Source organism: Symphalangus syndactylus, chromosome 17 (genome assembly GCF_028878055.3).
Source record: "Symphalangus syndactylus isolate Jambi chromosome 17, NHGRI_mSymSyn1-v2.1_pri, whole genome shotgun sequence".
Classification (NCBI taxonomy): domain Eukaryota; kingdom Metazoa; phylum Chordata; class Mammalia; order Primates; family Hylobatidae; genus Symphalangus; species Symphalangus syndactylus.
This window is the reverse complement of record NC_072439.2, coordinates 75,259,033-75,276,254: the sequence shown is the minus strand read 5'-3', so window position 1 is coordinate 75,276,254 and position 17,222 is coordinate 75,259,033. Positions and strand designations below refer to the sequence as shown.

The 17,222-nt window shown below is 35.4% G+C and overlaps 1 protein-coding gene across 5 annotated transcripts in view; it reads right to left on the bottom strand.

Moving 5' to 3' along the window:
• Window positions 1-17,222, bottom strand: part of NLGN1 (neuroligin 1) — a 728,070-nt gene that overhangs the window by 695,563 nt on the left and 15,285 nt on the right. For 3 of the 5 annotated variants that reach the window (XM_063621693.1, XM_063621694.1, XM_063621696.1), the window contains exon 2: window positions 11,913-12,725. In XM_063621693.1, the coding sequence (XP_063477763.1) occupies window positions 11,913-12,405 (493 nt within the window). In that variant the 5' untranslated portion in view covers window positions 12,406-12,725. Of the gene's footprint in view, window positions 1-11,410; window positions 11,471-11,912; window positions 12,726-17,222 lie in introns of all 5 variants that reach the window. The other 2 variants (XM_063621691.1, XM_063621692.1) reach the window with 1 other exon arrangement.

Sequence of the window (17,222 nt, the reverse complement as noted above, 5' to 3'; positions counted from 1 at the left end):
CTGAATGTCAGGAGTAAGCAGTGCCTATACACAGCCCTGAAAGGTCTCCTCATGTCGGGAGGGTTGGCTTCTATAGATTTCCAATTAGTAATACCTCACTTATTTGAAGCCTACATCTTCAGAGGCCTGTTACTCAGAACATAAAACTGAAAAAATACTACCATCAAACAAAGTCTATATATTTAAGTTCCCATGGGTTACAGATGGTGAAAACTCTCATTTTGTGTCCAGTTTTTTTCACAAACAAGTTTTTCTGTTTGTTTGCGTGTTTCAAGTGTGGGTGACAGATCAGATTCAGGACTACGGAAGTGAGCAGATAGTGTTTCTAAAATCCTGGCAAAGTGAGATTAGGAAGAAGAGACAACTGATATCCATGCAAAAAAAGAGAAAACACATATTTTTAAAAAGCGCTCAAAAATATTTTAATATCTGAAATATGGTCCCATAGACTACATTAGCCTTTGAAGGTATTGAGAGACTACAGTATTTATCTGTGAGTGCTCATATAAGGGGTAACTTTCTATTTCAAAATCTCGAACCACAGATACCTCTCCTGTGTGTTCTCTCAATGCCCCTTGCCTCCTTTCCTCAGGGTGCTTACTATATTGTTATTTTCTCTTTCTGTATCTGCCTCCCCCACGAGATAGTGAACTCTTTGAGGGCAGCTGTTTAATGCCTTTTTTATCTCAGTATCTCCAGGACCTACCCCAGGGCTCTGCACTGAGACGACTTCCAACAAAAGTGAGAAAAGAGCCCTAGAGCATCAGCTGTTCATTTTCACTTCTGGAAGCAACAGCCTGTAATCCAGCAGCTGTTGTATCAGTAGCCAAAGCATTCCCCAGCTTTAAAGAGATTTGTATAGGTACACTTCAGGCTTAAAAAAAAAAAAAACCAGATGGATGGAAAGTTTTAAACCATTGCTTCTTGGCAGAGCAACTAAGGTGGGCTCAGGCAACAGGGCTGATATAATTATAGTTTTGGTTATGCCTGATGTGTTTTATTCTGATGTGCATATTTTGTGCTCTATACACATTTAAAGATTTAATTAAATGTTTTATTATGGGGAACACAGTGCCAAATATCAGCATCATTACCTTTTCTTTCTTTACAGAAGCAGCTATTTCCTCATTTTGTTTTTTGGAGATTTCAATACATATCAAACTTACATTTACTTAGTAATATTGACATGGACATCAACAAAAAAAGCCCTATTTCTTGTTACTGAGGTTTTTCTTGCAATGTAAACCCTCTGAAGGCAAAGAACATCTCTTTTCCAAAGTGCCAGATGGGGCACTTTGTCCATAGTAGGCCATGGCTGAGAGAGACAGGAAACAGCCAAACTGGGAAACCTGAGGCAGGGCCTCCAGGACACAGAACACTAAGCCCAGCAAAGCAACACCACCAAAAAGAATAACAATCAATCAATCAATCAATTAATTGATAAAAGCACCACTTGCAATAGTCAAAGTTTCCACCTGATGACAATCTGAGGCCCCAGTAAATATTATACAAAGTTTTATGTTTTCTTCCCCTCTACCCCTATAAGAACACCCTTTGCTAAACTGCGGAGGTGGCCAAAGAATTTCATAAAATAACTACAGAAGAAAAAAAAACAACTCATCTCTGGCCTTTCAGAGTCAGTTGGAATACAAAATCATTTAAGTGGCCATTTTAGGAAATACTTTCTCCTCAGGATGCAAATTTATAAATATTTCCATTTTCACTGAAATGAAGTTATTCCTTAAATGAATGACTTCCAAACATTTTAACAAGGCAACAGAACCTCCCTTTGCTCTGGAAGAAAGAAATTAAGGAAGGAGAGAAGAAAAGCAAAGAAAAGGAAAGAAATCTTTCCATTGTAGGTGGTGTCTCCATATACATATGTGTGAGGGATGAGGAAGCTGTCCAGGCGGGTGTGTGTGGGAGTGTGGGTGTTTATGTTGGTGGGAAGTTGGGGATAGGTCAAGAGAAGCACTGATAGACTGCCTGGCTGCCTAGCTTGGAGAAGCTCAGAAACCTCAGGATCTGCCTCCTTGTAAATTACTGTGCCAAAGCAACATATCAGTTCTCTTTGATGAAAGCTCAGAATTGCAAACTGAGGCCTGGCCTGCTCATTGTCAGGAAAGATGGTGAACTGAGAAAGACGGTGAGCTGAGGAAGATGGTTTGTGGGAACTTAGCAGGGATGGAGAGTTAGAGGATGTTACAGGCATTCTTCTTTTTAGAGATCCTCCACAGAACATACCTGTTCCCAAGAGGCCTAAGAGTCCAAATTAGGAAGCACATATATATTTTTAATAATTTTAACCAGGGACCCCTCTTCCTTGACTGAGAGTAGCTATAGTTACTACTACTTGATAGGGTTACATTACTTGTCCTAGTGTCAACCTGTCCTGTTCATACTTATCCCCCTGCCTCTGCTCATACTTACCTCCCTGCCTCTGCTCACACTTATCCCTCTGCCCCTGCTCTTCCTTCTTTCACTTTCCAATTAGGGGAACTCAGAAAGAAGACTCTAGAAGAGGAGCCCCAAACCTTTTGGAGAAAAGAAAATGTGAGCACTTTTGTAAGAGGAAAAGGTAGATGTTTTTATATGCTTCTAAGACTAGGAGATGATATGGTCTTTTTTTTTTTTTAATTGGAATAACTACTCCAAAGATCTTTGCCTCTAGAAAAAAAAAAAAAGAAGAAGAAGAAGAAAAGGAAAGTGAAGACTTCTTTCTTCATTCCTACAATGGGGACCAGAAAATTAGGATCACTGTTGATTAATCAGATTTTTCTACTTTAAAAAATTGTAATTATGGTTACAATGACTCCAGATCCTTTTATTAAGATTATTGCTTAAATCTGATTTTTGCAACATTTTATAGGCTTTCATGAAAATTATGAGCTATTCTTAAATGGCTTTAGTGTTATCATTTCATAGATACAAAATGAATAGGATTACAGCAAACAAAGAATTAGGGCTTAACTTAAAAATTATTTTAAAAATAACTTTGTTCAATTCCCTAAAGTAACAAATGGAATAGAACTGAAAAGCAATAATATTACAGTTTTAAATTGGTAGGATCTTCATTTTAACTTAAACCATGTTTGCATATAAGCAACCATCTGGATAAAATGTTTAAAATTCAAGAAATATATTAAAAAACTGAACCATTTTGTTGACACAAAGTCAAACACTTGGATACATACAAGCATATGGACTAATTGCATCGTATCCTGTCTTGACAGAAAAATACCAAAAAAACAAATTAAAAGAACTTCTCAGGAGGGCATAGAAAATTCATTATCTGTAGGAAGGGTCATCGTGGTAAAGGGAGCTATCACATAAAATTGGAGTTTTGATTTGAACAGGAGTCTCAGTACTCCTAACAGTCATGTGAACTTGGGCAACTTATTTAACCCCAATAGCTATAGTTTTTTAACATTTAAAATAGACATAATGATAGAAACATTTTGAGATCATTCTGAGGATTAGTTTGGAAAAAAGTGGCAATGTCCTTAGTGTCCCTCAAGAACTTATGTCCAGCTGAACCTTTGGATGTGACAGTTATAGATTGAATTGTGTCTCCCCAAAATTCTATATGTTAAAGTCCTAACCTGAGTACCTCAAAATGTGACCTAATTTAGAAATGAGATCGTTACAGATATAATTAGTTATGTTGAGGTCATTAGGTTGTGCCATAATCCAATATAACTTGTATCCTTCTAAAATATTGACCATTGGAACACAGACATATACACAGGCAGAAGGCCATGTGAAGAGACACAGGGAGAAGACGGCCATCGATAAGCCACAAAGAGAGGCCCAGAACTGATTCTTCTTTGCAGCCCTCAGAAAGAACCAACCGTGCCCATGTGCTGATATCAGACTTGTTAGTCTCCAGAACTGCAAAACAACAATAACAATTCTGCTGTTGAAGCTACCCAGTTTGTGGTACTTTCTTACACCAATCCAGCAAACCGATACAATGACCTTATTTGGAAATAGGTTTTTGTAAATATAATGAAGATGAGGTCACGCTGGATTAGAATGGGCCCTAAGTCTAGGGGGCCAGCACCTGTGTAAGAAGATCGCATGAAGACAAGGGGATGTAGGGAGACACACAGGAAAGAAAGCTATGTGACAACACAGCTAGAAATTGGAGTGATGCAACTACAAGCCAAGAACAGCAAGGACTATTGGCGACCTCCAGAAACTAGAAAAAAGCAGGCAGGTACTCCTGTAGAGCCTCCAGAAAGAGCCAATCCTTCCCACTCCTTGATTTTAAACTTCTTGACTCCAGACTTTGAGAGAATAAATCCCTGTTGTTTTAAACCACACAGTTTGTGATAATTTGTTACAGCAGCCTAGGCAACTCATACAAGAAGTGTTACATAAAGTACTCTGTCCAGTTATAAAAGGCTGTGTGAAGATTTACGATTAGAAATTATGCTTCTACAACTTGTCCAGAGTTTAAGGTGATCAAACACAGAATGATTCTCTGGAATTGTTACTAGCAAATGTCTATACTGGTGTGACGTTTGAATTCTGCCATGTCCTAAACTACGTTAGCATGTACTGCCAGGGGAGGAAGAAGGAGAAGAGTATTCATAGGAGAAATATTAAAGACCAGAATATTATCTACAAAATGTGTAATGGTAAATAATATAGAACTCAACTAAAAAAAAATTGCATTCTAATTACTAAGCTCATGGAATGCTATATATGTGAAGAATACGTAAGGAAAGATATTACATATGGTAGGAGAAAGGATAGCAGTTTCTACCAAGAATTTATTTTCTAGCATAACTCTTTTTGCTGGTGGCATAAATCTTAAATGTTTCCAACTTCAACCTCAATTTCTATAAGAAAAAAAGTATTTATTCTTTGGGAAAATTGAATTGGACAACTAAAATGGTCTTTTTTTTGTTTTGTTTTGTTTTGTTTTGAGACAGAGTCTCGCTGTCGCCCAGGCTGGAGTGCAGTGGCGCGATCTCGGCTCACTGCAGGCTCCGCCCCCTGGGGTTCACGCCATTCTCCTGCCTCAGCCTCCCGAGTAGCTGGGACTACAGGCGCCCGCCATCTCGCCCGGCTAATTTTTTTGCATAAAATGGTCTTTTAATCATCTGTTTCAGGAGACTGTCTCTGCCTGTCAGTAAACAATGGAACAATTGATGTTGTTCTTTTAAAACTTTACAGCCCTTTAGATCTACTTCATTTCAGAGTCCCAACTTACACTGTTTAGCTTTTAGAAGACATAACCACATCTGTCCACAGTTACTAATTCAAATATGAAGCCAAATCTCTGGTTCAATATAGTTTTACGTTCATCTTCAAACTCTTAAGTGAACTAGGCGTTTTAATTATTTCAGTGTGTGGTGATTTTTCTACTAGCAAATTGGCCACCAATTTCATTTTCTATGTGATCTTAAATCCCATATAAACATGATTCTTATTGTTGCTTTGTGCTCTTTTTGTTGTTTTGTTTTAGTTCCTCCATTCTAAAATAACCCTTTCAAAGGAAACAGTTGGCCAGCAACAAATTATGAATCTTTGGGCAAGATAATTTAACTTCTTTGTTCCTCCATTCCTACATCTGGAAAGTGACGGTGAGAACCTCACGAGGCTGTTGCAATATCAAATAAATTAATATGCCATGATGTCTAGATCACAGGAAGATCTCACCGATGTTAATTCTATCTTCATTTCCCTTAACATTACACATCAAACAATTGAAATAGAAAGAATCAGATAAGAGCAGAAAGAACCCCACTATACTTCTGCCCATGCACTCACACTCATGTACTGTGCATAGCAACATATTAATTTTTCTACCCATGTTCCTTTAATTCAAAATCTGCAAATCCCACCTTTCTCACCTACTGAAGGATACTGTTCCAGAATTTCTACCATCTTTTGCCTATATTTAAAATTGTTCATTTGCTGCTGTATAAAAATATTCCTTTATTTCTTCTATCTTAACCTACCGTAACAAAAACAACCTCTATTTTCTTCACTTCTCATATTTTTCTGATCCCTTTTTAAAAAGCAAAACTCTTTAATTATTTATGTTAAGCCACTCCAAATCTTCACCCATTCTCTCTTAGACTCACTACAGTGTGTAAAACCCACACCACCCCACAAAAGTTAATTTGGCACAGTTGATCACTATGCCCGCTTGGAGACATTTTCTTTACTTAACTTCAAGGCCAACAAAAAAATCTTGGTTTACCTACCATCTCATACATAATTCGTTCTCAGTTACCATTGCTTTCCTTCTCTTCTTCCAGACCTCACAATGTTGGAATGTTCCTATAAATTAAACCTTGGTGTCTTGTTTCTTTTGTTATCTTCATTCACTTCCTTTTATTCTCTCTCAAGGTCATGGCTTGAAATCTTTACCTTCTATATTAGAGTGACTGCCAAATTTATATCTCTACATAGACCTTTCTCTCTACCTTAATTCAAGATGTTGGTTCAAGAAACTGGCTTTTTGATGTCTTTACTTGAATGTCTAAGGGTCACCTCAAATTAAACATGTCCAAAACTAAACTTATTTTTTGTCCTCTGCTTCTCCCCAAACCCTTCTTCTTTTCCATCTTAATTGATGGCAAATCTATTCTTCCAGGTATTCAGATCCAAAACTTAGTAATCTTCTTTGACTTCTTCTTTTCTTTCACAGCCCACAGCAAATTGATCAAGGAACGTGATCTTTAAAATATATGAAGAATCTATCACTTCCGTGGTTACTACCCTGGTTTGAGCCTGGACCATGACCAAGTCTTACCTGAAGCCTCCTCTTACTCTCCCCATTTCTCCATGCTCTCCTACAACCTACTCTCCCTAGTGAGATGAATCCGGTACCTCATATGGAAATGCAGAAATCACCCGTCTTCCGCGTCGCTCACGCTGGGAGCTGTAGACTGGAGCTGTTCCTATTCGGCCATCTTGGCTCCACCCCAACCTACTCTCAGTACATCCGCCAGAGTGACTTTTTAAAAATATCAAGTCGGATTATTCTGAATCTCATTGTCTCTCTCTCTTCTCTCCCTTTCCAGATCTGCTATATTCCTAATTGTTCCTTAAATATCTTTCTCTAGATACTCACTTTATCTCCTTCAGATCTTTGCTCAAATGAGGTAGTCCTCATTTTATTTTTAACTATTTTCACTCTCCATACCAGCACTCTTGGTCTTTCATACTCTGTTTCAATTTCTCACCTTCTCACATCTTTTTAATTTAGTTTTTATTGTGTTCATCATTTACAAACTGTCTCTACCACTAGGTTGTAAGCTTCACAGAAGCAGGAAAGGTTTTTATCTTCTTTTATTTACTCTGTACCTAGAGTAATAGTCAGCACAGAGTAAGTACTCAATAAATATTTGTCAAATGAATAAGTAAATGAGTGAGAAATGTATAAGCAAGAAAGAAGAACATTCTGGAATATAATCCCTTTTAGAGTCTTAAAAACCTTGACAGTACTAGGAGTCATTGTTATACACATTAAATTAGGAAAAAATCAGTCCCTATGTTAAACAGACAACCAGACAAACCAAAAATCTGTGGAAAAGGCTCTTGAAAGAATTCAATATTATCTCAGGTAAAGACTATGAACCAGAGCATGTAAAAGTAAAACACTTTTGAAAATCAAGAACAAAATGCTCAGAGTAAATGACTGTACCAGAGTCATATACAAAGATTTTAATCTTCTGCACAATACAAATTGGGGTCAATAAAAAAGCAAGTTAATGTCTCACAAGTGCAGGAATGAAAAATAGTTCTGTATCCATCTTAGAACAGCTATGCAAATAATAGTAAAAGTGCTGGAGTAACACAAGACTCCACAACTCTGGAGAATCCATGAGCCAGACAATGTGTTTGTGAATTGTCTCTGGGTCCTTTGTTTCTCCTTCTCATGTTTACTGCCTAATATTTGACCACTTGCTTGTTTGTTAGCAACTCTCACAGGAGAGCGACCTAAAGAAACAGAGGGAAACTTAAGCAAGTTAAAGCAACTCCTTGATAGCAGCCAGGAGGAATATGTGGGGATCTTAATCTGGACAGTAAGAAGCACGTGATATTATTAGATTGGTGCAAAAGTAATTGAGGTTTAAAGTATTCACTAAATGATTACTGAATATATTTTTGGAAATTGGCTGCTAACATTAGCTTGATTCAATTCAATTAAGGTGAGCATGAAGTCTGTCTAAAATATGGTCAAGTGGTAGAATAAAAAGAACTCATTACATATTTGAACGTGTAAAAGAATGAAGGAAAAAAGAGAGGAAGGATGGATAGATATAAGTCTCTGCTATGGAAATCATCACAGAAGGTAATTTAACATAACGGAAATCTATCTAATGTAAAAAAGAATTAAGGCCAAATCTGCCTCTACCACTAACTAGCAGTCAGTGGTAAGGTTGGAATACCTAACTTTTCAGAGTCTACCTTCTTACTTGTAAAATAGAGATAAAAAGTTTAAAATTAAAAAGCAGAGAGAGTAATATACTTTTCTCCTAATGTTGCTATGATGATTAAATGGATAAATTATGCAAAACACCTAATATATAAAACCAGGTGTCTGTTCTCCACAACCAAACCCCAGTTTCTATCATGTTATCTGCCTGTTTGTTCAAGTGTTGAAAATCATCTCATTTTAAGAATTCATTCTTCTTTTCCATTTTGTAAGGATAAAACTCTGAAGAAATATCTAGAGGGTAATTAACATATGGCTAAAACTATCATGGGAAATATTAAAAAACAGATTAAAAAGTACAACTGGGACCTGTTTTAAAATGAAAGGCAGCCTATTGATAAAAATGAGCTTTTTTCTTAAATTGCAGGAAAATATTGTAAATGCTCTATTTAAAAATTATAGAACAACATCTCTTGGAGGAGGGATAAGATTTCTTTTCTTTTATACACACCAAAGCACAGAAAATGCTTTGCTCTTTGTAAAGTCGTTTGATTATAAGTTCTATGGGAAGAGGACTGACATGAATAGTATGTGGCTTGTAATTGGCAATTAGGAAATAGTTTTGCATGAATACAATATGCACAGATTATAGAGTACTTGGCTCAGGGATGGAAGTCCATCTGTCTCTGCAGGTGATCCATACATAATAAAAGAATAAATAATAACAAGACAGGATTTTAATGGCATCTAGATAAAACGCAAAGCAGCCATTCTCATTTATGAATGAACCATCATTCATAAAGTCCTGGCAAAGCAACTATTCTCACAGTACCTAAACCATCATTTATATACTCCTGGCATTCTACTGAAAATCTCACAGTCCACATGCAGTATATATTAGTATATATATAAACAGATATAAAGTGACTAATAATTTCTTGACTCCCAAAAATATGGTATCTTGAAATAACCAAAATAGCTCCTTCATGGTAGAAAAATAATAAAAAAAAAAACAGGTAAAAGTTCAGAAAGATGATTTCTACTCCTCTAGTTAAAAGCTAAACTCTAAACTTTAGTTTTTGTTTATTTTAAAAATACTATGTATATAATAAAATTACATTAAAAATTTTTGGTATTTAGACTTTAGGATAATGTACAAACAGCTAATAAATGAGCAGAATGTATTTAATAATAATAATAGGATATATTAAAGTCCCAAGCCAAAATGATTTTTAGAATGCATAGTTAATAGTATGAATAAGCACAATAGATTTAAACTGTAAACCATACAGGCTCAAGTGGACATTGATAGATGTTGTCCTCATTCTAATTATTAATTAGTTCAGAGTTTGTGAAGGTAAATAGCATTGCCCACACATCTCTTTGCCAACTCTCTTACTAAAGCAAATGGAACCAACAATACAAAGAACAATGAAAAAGAATTTTCTAATAAATCTTTTATCCTCTCAAGTTGTATGAGAAGAAAGGTCACTTTCTCACTCACTAGCTTACCTTTTGGTGCTCTTATCTTTTTCTTCATCATACATATTTTTATTTATTATGCTCTATTTATGCATTCTTCAATAGCATCTTTATTTATGACTTTGTGAATCAACATCTTTGTAATAGGAGGCGAAAGTCACTTAGCTAATTACACATGCTTGATAAGCTGCATAATAATAACTATTGCAGTATTGTACATTAGTTGAAGGTATGTAAATTACTGCAGTTATTTTCATTTGCAGAAAAAAAGAGACTTTTTAAAGTCATTTAAAACACGCTTGTTGCCTCCATATCCATCTTCTTAAGTATAGTGTGCTTTTAACCCAATTCATAACATCAATAAAATCCCACTCTACCAGTATTACCCAAGAAATAAGAGCGAAGACAAAGTAAACAAAAAAACCCTCAATTTAATGCAAATACTTCTGCACTGAGTTATGAATTTTGTTATTTATAAAGTGTCTTCCATATAAATGCAATCCCAGTAAAACAGAACAGTTTAGACATTCCCTGCCCCACAAGGATGCTATAATGAAATCTGACTTGGTCCAGCCAGGATATTAGAAGTGCATAGAGAGAATGTGCAGCATTAGAATATTAATATGACTTCTGTATGAAGATTGGAAATTCTACAAAGTTATGAATAAGGTCAAAATAACACTTAGATGATCTACTGCCATAGAAAAGCATACTCTCCTATGAGTGATTTACTGAATGTTATATAAAAGTGGAGTGTGGACAAGCTACATTCAGATGCAAGCTTGCAGCTGTCAGTGTCTACATTTGCTCAGTCTGGCTAGAGGATGATTTGAAGGTTGATTTAATTGTAGCTTCTGAATCATGCACTTCTCTATGTTTTAAATTGTTTAACGTAAATATAAAAATGTTAAAGTAATTTTAAGACTGTAAATATTTAGTATCAAATCTGCAAAATCTCATTCTCCTCTGGAAAAGTGACTGAAAATGAAAAGACTAAGAGAAAAAACCACTATTACCTTAATAATAATAATTGCTCAATAATTATGGAAAATTTACCCTTAGGATGAGAAAGTCCATAGAGTATTCAGAAGGAATGCTGAGAATAAACAAAAAAAACTAGATTTGTGATTGAGTGATCAAATTTTAAGAGGAACACAAATATATATCTGTAGAAAAGAGTTCAGAGATCAGAGTTACCAGTTAGTAAGACAGCACTGTTTGGGTTCCTTGCAGGTATCATAGTAGCCTAAGTACATATTCCACTAAACACAAACTCAAAGCAAAGATTCAACTCTTGCCGATGCTACCGGCACCAGAACACAAGGCACAACCAATGAGCTTTGCCAATGTAATCTACTCAGCTAGAGCTCTCCTTCAACACCTTTATATTCCTTGACAGCCTTCATCAGATTCCAAATATCACCTAACCATTTACTTCCCAGCATCAGCAAATCATCCTTAGGGAGAGTATCTTGTTCGTCCTCTGCAAGCTTTTCCCCCATTTTTAATTTCCACTTTTATACATACCTCCTTTTCTACATATTTTCTTGCCGGGCTTTCTGGCACATTCCTTGGATATTCTTTTTACTGAAAAATGAATAGAAGACTAGAAAATAACATGGCGCTCCATCACAGACCGCCGGAACATGCAACACCACTATCTAACTCAATACGCTCCTGCATTTACTGAGTGCGAAAGATCCCCAATTCGTTGAGCCTGCACATGCAATGAGGAAATGTTGATGCATCTTCTCAGAAGTCATTTGGTAGGAAATGGAAATTAGAAACCCATTTCTACCTAAATATACGTGCTGTGGAGGAAAGAAAATGAGTAAGCACAGGAAAAAAATAAGTACAGATACACTGACACACATAAACAAAAAGAGCACCATGCACGCATGTAAAATATGTCTACATGCCAACAGGAAAAGCCATGCATACTACCAGTACACATGAATTAATATTGTTAGAACTTAGAATAGAAAAAATATATAAATATATCTCCCTGTTTTTCCTGCAATAAACTCACCATCCTCGGTTGGGACATATATATTTAAATATAGGCAGTCTTCACTCTGGTCTTGCACATATGACGAAACCACATCCAAGTTATTAGTAAACCACACAGGAAGCATGACTTCTGGCAGTCTGCCATCAATGATATTCTGGGGACACACAGGAGCAAATTGAGTGGCATTTCTGATATCTGACCAGGGAGATGGTGGTTCTGGAGGCTGAAAACGACGTTCCCCTGTTGGTGGGGCTGCATATGGAACCCCAAGAAATTGAACAACAGGCCCCAAAATTTCATTATTGAGTTCCTTCTTAAACCCTCTTATCTTTCCAAAGTTGGTAGTCACCAATGGGTCCACATCATCCAATTTTTGTGATAGCACATGGCCAGCCTGAAGCAAACATCCCAACATACAGAGAGTCAATGGGGCACCCAATCCCCGGTGTACCAAGCATGCCATCACTGCTCTCCAAACATAATTTGGCCACACGCATCTGGGCAGTGCCATGGTCCCACATTAGTTGTCTAGTTGCCTGGTTACAGTGAGGCAAACGTATTTATATCCACTTGAGAAAGACTGTATAATGGTAGAATATACCTCCGATTTGTTACAGGGGAGCTTGTCGAGAAAAGCTCTGAAAGATCTTCAGACAGCAGATATCTCCCATTGATTTCACATGTATTGGAGCAGCATCTTCAATCATCACTATTTATCAGACTATATCCTATTGAACATTCTGTTTTCCATATTAGCAGTGTGGCAAGAGTGGGCATTGACTGCAGATTTCTCTCTTATAAATCAAATCCAGTTAGCTGCAGGTCTATATCCTAGAAAAAAATGAAAATAAATCATGAGCTGGAACAAGCTAACATAGGCAGTGTGATAACTAGATGTTTTACAATCTACAGAAATACATTAATAATGACTAGCATCAGGTAAGTTAAATGTTACCATAGGAAAATCATGGATTGAAGTGAGATGACAAGTAAACTAACTGATTATAAGATTATTGAGAAATGCATCTGCTGACTTTATATACATTTACGTGGAAGCAGTCTTTATTAAAATACACAGTTTTAGAAACATGTCACAGTAAAGTATTTAAAAATACTGAATGTTAGGTGTGAAATTTATACTTTATTAATAGTCTTCAATCACTTCAAGCAATAGAAGATTAATCTGTTTCAGTTTTAAAACCCAATAGCAGAAAATATTTTAAGAAACTGGCAGTAAACTAGCAGAACAGACACAAACCTGTAAGAATGATTGTATGCATTGGAAAACAAACAAAAAGGTGGTTCCCAATCCTATGCTTATCAAAAAAAGGAAGATAATATGAGGACAAGAAAATTAATATGAGTTCAGCTGTGATTATTCAGATGAAACTACCTCACTTCCTTGCTGTATCTCAAATGTTTTCATAAAATTTTGCTTATAGGTTTCCTATTTGAAATTAAGATTCAAGAATTTAAAAGAGAAAATGGCATTAGATACAATTTGTAAAAGAGATAGAAGTTTACATCTTTTTTTGCAGACAAGTTATTTTACCATCTTGCTATATATTATAGATATCAATAAATTTGCAATGCAAAAATTAATTTATGAGTCAAAGTCAATATATTTTAAATTATAGTTTTTTTCTGTCTGTTAGAGATCAAAGGAAGATTACAAAAAGAGAGTGTGGTGATTAAAAAAACAATCATACCTAATCACGGCGTCTTGCATATTAACACTAATCAAACATCTATCACTGTTTACACAGTTCAACTTAAACTGCATCAGACTATAATATAACATTCAGTGCAATGCAATCCATGGAGTAATGTGATGTTAACTGTCAAATAACGTACAGCTCAAAAAATGTGTCTTTTCTTGTTCAAGCAACCTTTTCAAGTGCTTACTTTGAAAATAAAGTGTTGATTTGTATTAGAGATGGTTCTATACTATGTATTATGGGAAGATACCTAAAGAAGTGTTGGTCTGGCAGTGAGACTGCCCTGACTTTGTGCTACTTAAAAGGAGATTGTAAAAACTATATAGGGCAGCAGGAGATTTGGTTCTGGCCTAGTGTGTCTTTAGCTCTGAACAATCCATCACAGAGGCTATAAGGAGATAAATCTCTTTCCTTGAAGATACTTTAGTCTGTGTTAATTCACATACCTTTGCTGTGAAAGCACATTAATATACAAAAGACAGGCTTAGAACAATCCAATTCCTGTTCCAGAACTCTAGCATTTATCGAAGATTCAGCTACACAAACCCATTTCTGTAAAGTGTATATAATGCTTATTCTTGTGCAGCATCATAGTGGGCCACAGCATGAATGAGTCTTTGCAAGTTCCTTTTGGTGTTAAAAATGCACTGTTTTGACACCTAACTCAGAGAACCTGTGGTGAGGTCTTAAAAGTCCATCGTCATGTTTTATTCAACCTAATTTTCAAGTACTCTACAGCAATTTCCAAAAGTTTTTCTTCGCACAACTGATATCAAATACTTGCTTTGTTATTAACAAAATAACACTGCTTTTTTTGTACTTAGAAATCCCTGTGTTAAGGATAAAGAAGCCCCTGTTTCCCACTGATGTGCTACTTTAACGCAAATTGCACAGGATTGGAATTCTGCATGCCATGATGGATTTTCAAATTTGAATGATGTTTAGCTCTTGAGGTTACAAAAATATCCCATTTTACATGTTGTATGTTTGGAGAACTATAGTATTGATCCCCCCAAATTTTCAGAAGTTGCTACTGTAATAATAGCAGTCATCCAAGTCCAATGTAAAAATATGGCTTATTTAAAGTACTAAAATTAAAAAAATATATGCCTACATAGAAAGTCTCAAATTTGTTGACAATTTTCCCCCTATTTATTGATGCTTCCTTAGTATATTAAAAAATCCTCCGTTTTCATGTATTTATGTCCATTTACAACCCTATGAAGTGGATTCAACAGTTATCCCCTTCTTACTCATGAGGAACTCAGACTTGAAGAGGTTAATTTTTACCTTGGCCAGGGTCTCTTAGCTGATTAGTAGCAGATTCAGGAGCCCAGTGCTATCTGATTTAAAGGCCATCCTTATGATCACCACACATGATACAGTCCCTCAATTCACAATTATCACTTTTTAAGAAATTGATCCTAGTGTATTTAAAATTGAATTGTAAAAATATTTTATGTTTCTTCAGAAGATGAAGTCTCAGTAAAATATTCTGATAATTTCATAGGACAGAGAAATTAAAAAATGGTCTGCCCTATTCTTATTGGAAGTTAATATTTTATTTTGCTATTTTTTATACATATTTTACCAGTTTTACTCTATTGAATGTAGCGATAGGATTCTCTTACGTCATTACACAAAATCACGTTAAAACAATGATTTGTGTAATAATTTGATCATTTATTAGTGACCAAAAAAACCCCAAACTATGACAACCTAAATGTCCATCAATAGATATTGATAAATTAATTATGATGTATTCACAAATTCAAATTCTATACATTAGTGAAAATAAAGGACCTAAACCCAAAATATCAACATACATAAATCTCAAAATTTTTGGCAAAACAAGTCACAGAAAATTAGGTACAGTAAATACTATTTAAATAAAGCTTAAAGTATGTAAAAGAATATTATATATTATTCTCAAATACATAAATACATAGTAACAGGATAGCTGTCATCTCTGAGTAAAAAGGAAAGAGAATAAGGCTCATTCTAGCAACTAATCAATTAACTGGGCCAATTATTTAATTGACACCTAAGACGGATAACCTGTGGTAAGGCCCTAAAAGGCCAGCAACAAACTACAGCAAGTTTGACAAAACCTTAGTATTTGATTTCTCTGTATTCTTTTGTATGTTTGAAGTATTTCAGAATACATTAAAATAAGAAAGCCAGAAAACTCTTACTCGGTAGACCAAATCAGATATTACCCATAGATTAGCCTATCAATCCACACATAGGACTAGCTTCATCTGACTTTGAAGTTAATAGGGATACTAGCTCAAAAATTTCCCCATTATTCCTCTTTTTGACTTAAAGCATATATAGTCCCATTAAAAGAATAAAATAAAAATAAATAATAATTAAAAGCACATCATAAATGGTAATACATTTTCTCCCTTACATTAATTCATCAAAAGCTGGTCCCTCAACTAGTTTGTTTCTGAGAAACTCAGAAAAACGAGTAGGGAGAACTGTATGGGACGTTAGATAATTACAGTGGGTGGCCACATTCATCCAATCTTTCATTCACTCAACAAACTAGATATTTACAATGTGCAAGCTATTGCACTGAAAGTTAAGGAGAATTGAAAGACATGTACAATCTACTCTTTACTCCCAAGTAGCTTACGACATTGTAAAGGAATAAGTAATCTAAAAAAAATTACTCTAATGCAAGATGAAATGTGACATGTGTTCAATAAATACATGATGAATGTGGGAGCGGAACCTAGCAGGAAATATCTGACTTCTAACTTTACGTACCTTTTACATATCTTTTTCTAAAAAAAAAAAAAAAAAAAAATTAACCTTTTATTTCTACTTTGCTTTGTTTTCTTGTTTGCGTTTCTTTGTTTTCTTGTTGAACTCAACTCCTCCCTACTAAATTTCTTACCTGGGGCAAGACTTTGCATGTGTGTTTTAAAAAATATCTTTATGACCCTCATAAAATCTATATGAAAATTTGTTATATAGTGCAAGCATGGATAAATCTCAGTTGGTCTGGATTGGACAGCATGCTTACCATTACAGCTCCCTGGCTTGATGGTGACTCTTAACCAATGCTATACAATATACAGTGGATCCTTGTTATTCATGGTAGTTATGTTCTATAAAGTCATGATGAACACTAAATTAGGGAACACAGACCTTTTGTTTTTAAAGACATACACATGTATATGTGTATGTATGTATGTGTGTGTGTGTGCACACACGTACATGGATATACCCACATATATAGATACACAAATCTCACATAGATTATAGGTTATAATCCTTAATGCTTGCAACTAGTAGATTCTGTTTTATTTTATGAAAGAAAAACTGAGGTTCTAAAGCATTAAGTGCCTGAGGCCGCCTCACTAACAGGTGCTAGAGATGGGATTAAAATGCCCCCAATTGATCCCAAAGATGAAGCATCTTGCACTGCACTGCACGGCCTCTACTATCTCCAACCTGTGTTCATAAAGTTGAAACAAGAAGGCAGAGCAATGCCTTGTTTGACTTCAGCTGGCAAGATGCTCATAGGGTGACAAAGTTTTGCTGCTTTGCTCATGTCTGTGGAATCACTGTAAACGTGCTGTACGTGTTGATTTTAGGA